This window comes from Caenorhabditis briggsae (genome assembly GCF_000004555.2).
Source record: "Caenorhabditis briggsae complete genome, chrIV, whole genome shotgun sequence".
In the NCBI taxonomy this organism is placed as follows: domain Eukaryota; kingdom Metazoa; phylum Nematoda; class Chromadorea; order Rhabditida; family Rhabditidae; genus Caenorhabditis; species Caenorhabditis briggsae.
Genome location: NC_013487.2, coordinates 1,422,300 through 1,428,621, shown reverse-complemented (window position 1 = coordinate 1,428,621; position 6,322 = coordinate 1,422,300). Strand labels below are relative to the sequence as shown.

Below are 6,322 nucleotides of genomic sequence, written 5' to 3'. Positions count from 1 at the left end.
TATTCGATTTAAATCTCTCGCGGTGAGAAAAGATCCGCGATTTTTTGAAAATTGCTTCAAAGTCGATCTCCTCTTTCATTTTTTGTCGGAACTAGCTGCTTTTGTACTCAAAATGTGTGTTTTAGCCTGTTTAACAATTTCTATGGACGAAAAATTGAAAAAATTGTCGAAAAATGAGAAAATTTCGCTAAAAACCGGCTTTTCAGTGCAAAATTTTTCAAAAAAAAATTTTCGCCCCGCGCAACCGCGCTCCGCTGAGAAAAAGGCTTGCAGTTCATTTTGGGAGCTGGGGAGACCGTGATGAGTTCATAATATTATCTCCGAATTTCTAAAAATCTTGGCACCTAAAAAATGTAACATTTTAAACGTCGAAAATAGTTTTTGAAAACTGGTTTCTAATATGTTTTAAGCTGATTTTCTGTCGAAAAATTGCCCCCACAACTAGTAGGACATATTATTTTGACATTTTCGGATTTTATGTTTCAAAATGTGCTTATCATGGAAACTAGATTTTTCAATTCAATAATACTGGACTCCAAGTCACACAAAAAATCATATTAAAATCAAAATGCTGTTCAGATGGACACACAAGGAACATTCGACAACAATTCAACATATCAACAGTGTATGACGGTTTTTGCATTATCGACAATTGTTAGTAGTGTACAGGTGAGCTTTTGATTTGAAAAATGATTTGAAAAAAATCATGTTTCAACAATTCCACAATATTTTCATTTAATCAAATCTTATTGTTAAAGCTTTTTGTCGGAAACTTCACATGCAAATTTTTCATAAAAACTTTAAAAAAAAAGAGAAACTTGAATATTTAGATATTTCAGATCTACAACGTAGTGGATAACATTCAAGAGGACGCACTTCAACATCTTTCGCTTTTCGTGGAGTACGGTAGAATGGCAATGGAGCAACCGCACAATTTTGGAAAACCGTTTCAGGTAGGGCATTTGATTTCGAAGAATATGTACTAATTTGGTACTCCGTTTATAGCGAATGCTCTTATAGAACAATACCTTTTAAGCTCAATTATCTCGCTTACTGTATAAGATATCAAAAAGTTAAAAACTATAAAAAATGTTGCTGATATTATGACAAAAATTTTATCAGTTGACAGATTTTTGATTGTATCTCTCATAGCAACCAAAATGTTTGAGCAATTAGGAACTTTAATTACCTCAAATTGAAGAGATGAAGCTAAAGCCCCAAAGTTCAAGTTAAGCTTGAAGTTTGAACCTTCAAACTTGAATCCAAATACTTTAAACCAAAACTTAATTTTCCAGCAACTAGTCTTCTGCGTTCGCGATTTCAAAAATCAAGAAGAATACGAGTTTGGAGAAAACGGAGGCACTGATTTCCTGGAAAACGTTTTGCAAACAAATCCAGAACAGCCTGAAGAGATCAAAGTGGTCCGGGAGTTGTTGAGAGAGTATTTCGAGGATATTCAGTGTTATTTACTACCACATCCAGGATACAAAGTTGCAGAACGACAGAGTTTCAGAGGACATGTTAAGGGTGAGTAATCTGCTTTTTGAAAAGTGTTAAAGGTTTCTAAAATGTTTACCAATTATAACTCTTGAATTAGAAAATAATTGTTTCGAAGACATTCATAGCATTGATGAAACCGTAAAATTTTTGCTTTCGCTATCTTTGATTTAATTTATTTCGGTTCCTGTGAGAGATATCAAAAAGTAGTCAACGGACAAAATGTTTATTATGAAACTGTCTACATTTTGTTAGTTGTCCGATCATTGAAGTTTGCGATGGAGCCGTGATGAATTGGCTTAAACTAGGGCCCCCTAGAAATTCAGCTAACTGTTTCAAAAAGTTGATACAATTTTCAAAAGGCCGATTTTTCTCACTCGGATTACCATTCATGTTTAAAACACTCCGCATAGAAATCGAAAACTGGTGTACACTGACAATGAGATTCTTTTTTTTTCTGGATTTCAGGGTTTTTAAAATGTGTTTACAAATTATTGTGATGTTTGAAATCAACTTACTGCTACAAATGGGCTACATATCTATGATTTTTTTTGTCCAAAACCATTGATTCAAAAGTAACTAATGCCCATTTTGAATCGTGGCCTAAAAACCCACATTTTGGATTTCTAGGCCACAAAAATTCAATGGATCATAACGTGCTTCAAAATCAATGGTTTTCAAAGAAAAAACCATAAATATGTGGCTTATTTCTAGCTCTGCAAGCACATTCAAAATAAAAAACTTAGCTCATCCGCTTGTAATAACTTCTCAAAAGATGTTTTCAACAACAACATTTCTAAAATTTACGGTTTCTGTAATATCATATTTACGGTATTTTTTTTTGCTTCTCAATTAATGAATTTTGGTTCCAACTTGAGGGATTCCACTAAATTTCCAGATAAAATATTTTCAATTCAAAAACTAAATTTGCAGTTTCATCGAAATCATAAGTTTTAAAAAATCTCAACTCGTTGATTCCACCGTTTCTCCTTCCAAGTTTTAAAAAATTCCAAGAATCACTGTTTCAATAGGATCATAACTTTTTTTAGTCCGAACTTTTTCATTGGTCTCAATCACTGTTTGAGAAGTATGTAAATATTAATTTTCAGACCTCCGTCCCCTCTTCCGTGAAGAACTCAAAAAGATGGTGCCCAACCTTCTGGGTCCACATAACCTAAAACCCAAAATCGTGAATGGCAAAACCGTAACCTGTCGAAAAATGATGCAATACTTCAAAGAGTACGCGGCTTCCTTTGATGGAGAAACTCTTCCACAACCACAGAGTATTCTGAACGCAAATGCAAAACTAATTTGCATTGAAGCGGCACACGAAGCTAAGGTGAACTACTGTAGAGGAATGGATCGATCTACGTATGGAACTAGGATGATGTCGGAGAAGAAACTTCTCGAAGCACATATCAAACATGGAATCACTGCGTTGAATATTTATGATAAATGCCCAAAAATTGGATCGAATGAAGTAAGAAGGTTGTTGTTGGAGAAGTTGCAAGAGGATATTAATGTGGGTTTTTATTCTTGCTTTAGAGTATGTATTATAATGTCATTATCTACAATTCACTGCTTTTTTAAAAGTTTATTTTTGAAAATACGTTTTTGGAACAGTCACCTCTTTTTGTGAAGGAAGTGAGATAAATTAGGTTAAGCCGGTGCAAAGCTAACGCTGAAATTGTGATATGTCATTTTAGAATGCATATTTACTGTTTCTCTTAAAGCTCAATTTTCAAAAAACAATTTTCGAATCAGTGTAACTTTCGTGAAATGATTAACAATGTAACTCGATCCATCTCCGTTTCAATAAAAGCTACCGCACAACCTTTAATAGAAGAGCTCCCTTATTGTAAAGTTTCAGCTATATTATTTCGGCTCCTACAAGAGATATCAGAAATGCTCAGCAAATTTTCGGCACGCCAGGGCACAGAGGGGCACAGGATCCGCATCCAAACGGCACCGTGCCGCGTTGAAAGTGCCGTTGGAACACCGCACCCGTGCCCCTAGCAAGCATGTGGCGTGCCGCTACCGTGCCGCTGCCGTGGCCTTTCTTGAACCATCTGCGCATATCGTCTCTATCCATAGAGTTTCGAAAATATTGCGAAAATAGCTTGTCATTCATTTTCATAAATTTTTGTACTTTTCACCGTTTTATGGCATTTGGTTTTGTTTTTCTAGGCTTTCAGGTGGAAAATCATGAAATATATTTCTGTTTAGTTTTCAGACATTGGCTGTACCAGATGTCCCGTTGGAAGAGACACCGAAGGAAAATAGGTGAGTTGAGAGATGTTCAAGTAATAATGATGTCGGAAATCTTTTCAGTTATAAAAGACGAGAAGGGAAGTCGTCAAACCGTGGGGGATACTGAAGAAGAAGAAGGTATTTTACAACCAGCAAAGATGAATATCCTAAATTAAATATGTAAGTGGGCGAGATGTGAAAAACTGGACTATTTTGAAATGACAGTGTTCAAAAAAAATGTTCGAATGGTTAATGTTAATCCCTATGTTTTACAGTTCCGCTGATCTTCGGTGAAAACGTGCCAGACAACTTCCGATGGATCTCCGGGAAGACAATTCGTCCAAAGAAATGTGAGTTTTCATCCAATTAGTTATGTAAATAATCTTTAAAGTTCTTTCAGAAACACCCTGCCAAGCCCAACGTCAATAAAGCTGGAGAAGAGGAGTAGGAAAGGTACTTTCATCGAAATTCGACATCTTCGACACAATCTTCTCTACAGATTTAAATGATCGTTTTTTCTTTTTTTTGTTACTCTTTTTTTTTGAATTTCTAATCGAATAAACTGTTAAATTTAAAGAAAATATTAAAATTAATTGAGCCAATTTTGGGGAAAAAATTTCAAATAACGGCACACATGAGCACGGATACGTCACGGCAACGGCACGCAAAATGCATGCGTGCCCCGACCCCCCGGGCACGATTACCGCGTTGCAGCGGCACCGGTGCCCCAAGTAGCGGCACATGTGCTAAAAATTTGCTGAGTGTGTCAACTGATAAACTGTTTGTGATGTTGTGATAAACAATTTGTAGTTGACATTTTTTATATTTTTAACAGAAACTGAGATAAATTTGCTCAAAGTTAAAAGTTTGGGGCTCTTCTATTACAGGTATTACGGTAGTTAAATTGACTTAAGTCGCCGTTAGGTCGCAGCTGACGCTTACTGATATGAGTGTCTAATTTAAGGAATTTCATCTCAATTCTTGTAAAGGGTATCGACAAAATGTACCACATTTCATGATAAATGGTTAATCAGTTGACCCATTTTGATATCTTTCACAGGAGCCGTGATTCAAAATCAATAACCCAATTTTTTCTTTCGGTTCCATCAATGTTATGAACTTCTTCAAAAATGATAACTTCTAATTATTTGCTCTGGAGAATTTTTAAATTAGTAAAATAACAAATTTTGCGAAACTTTTAATAGCCAATCAGCAATGCCTTGTAGTTTTTTTCTGATTGCTTTATCAATTTAAAAAGTTAATCAAATGAAATTACAATTCAAAAAGTCGAGTGAATTATTTTTGTCAGTTCTGAAAAGCTAGACCTTTTTTTTAATAAATTACAGTTTCATAAAACCGTCGAATTCCAATGAGTCTTTCAGTGGGTACTTACCGAGTTTCAATGCATTTCATACAATTATTGAAGCATTCACACACATATTCAATTATCTTGGCCTAGAAAACTGGGACCAGCAAGATCTAGAATTTTCTGGTTCAGAAGTTTATAGACGCAGACAAAGAAACTCTATCTGAAACTTTTGCATTTTTGAACTCACGCCAAAACTATAATATGACATAAATTCGAAAAAGATTTGCAGGCCGAACTGGAGCGATACAAAAGACTGAACGAAGCGAAACGAGTGACAGGATGTGCGTCTGCAATGTTGGCGTGTGGAGATTCTGTATTTTTGGGTATCGGATTGGGCAGCGCTGCTAGTGGAGCAATTGCAGGTACCGTATGATCTAATTTAGCTTAACATTTCTAAAGAAAAAGCTCAAAACAACTTTGGAAATCGCCTTAAACAAAGCTCAATTATCTCGGTTCCTATAAAATATATAGAAACATTTGTCAACTGATAAAATGTTTGTCTTCTTATCACCAATATTTTATCAGTTGGTACATTTTCGACATCTCTTATAGAACTCAAGATAATTGAACTCTAATTATCCCTAATTACCGTAATATTTCAGGTGCTGTTCTGACCCTTCAAGCTGGCGTCGTTAGTCTTGGAATCGTCGCGATTCCCATTTCATTGACAACACTTTTCTTTATTTGGGCCTATGTTTGGACGAAACCATGTTTTGAAAGAATTACCAATAAGAATAAAACTAGATGATTGATTTTCTTTTAATTGTCAAAGTGAAACCCATATCGCAACCGGTTCAATATGACATTATTTTTTATCGCTTCTTTCTTTCGGCTGATAAATGAACTTTTGAAGTTTTTAATAGATTTGTTTCACCTTATACAGATTGATGTCGACTGATGGTTTACCAAAAATGATACAGTGGCGAGAAGTGGTGAGGAGAATTTTTCGAGCATTCATAACGTTGTTCAAAATAGCTCACTTGACTCGAAATTTTGCATGAGAATAGCTGTAAAATCCAAAAACATAAAAATCGGTTTTTCGAAAATTTCTCATTTTCAGAATTTTCCGAGCAGTTTCAGATGTAACAGTGGTCTGAGAATCCAAAAAAAAAACTTTTTTTTCAAATTTTCCCTGGTTTTTGATTTTAGATGTCAAATGATTCTCAGTGTCCAAATATGCACCAAAAAAGTTTTGAAGAATTTTGG

General features: G+C 35.0%; 1 protein-coding gene across 1 annotated transcript in view; it reads left to right on the top strand.

Annotated features, from left to right (window-relative positions):
• CBG13780 overlaps positions 1–5,864 on the top strand; it is a gene marked incomplete at both ends in the record, with an annotated part of 7,534 nt that extends 1,670 nt beyond the window's left edge. The window contains 6 exons of the mRNA XM_045244821.1: positions 580–669; positions 840–953; positions 1,296–1,527; positions 2,607–3,019; positions 5,346–5,478; positions 5,719–5,864. Of these exons, the coding sequence (XP_045095253.1) occupies positions 580–669; positions 840–953; positions 1,296–1,527; positions 2,607–3,019; positions 5,346–5,478; positions 5,719–5,864 (1,128 nt within the window). The remainder of the gene's footprint in view (positions 1–579; positions 670–839; positions 954–1,295; positions 1,528–2,606; positions 3,020–5,345; positions 5,479–5,718) is intronic.
• Positions 5,865–6,322: the final 458 nt, after the last annotated feature.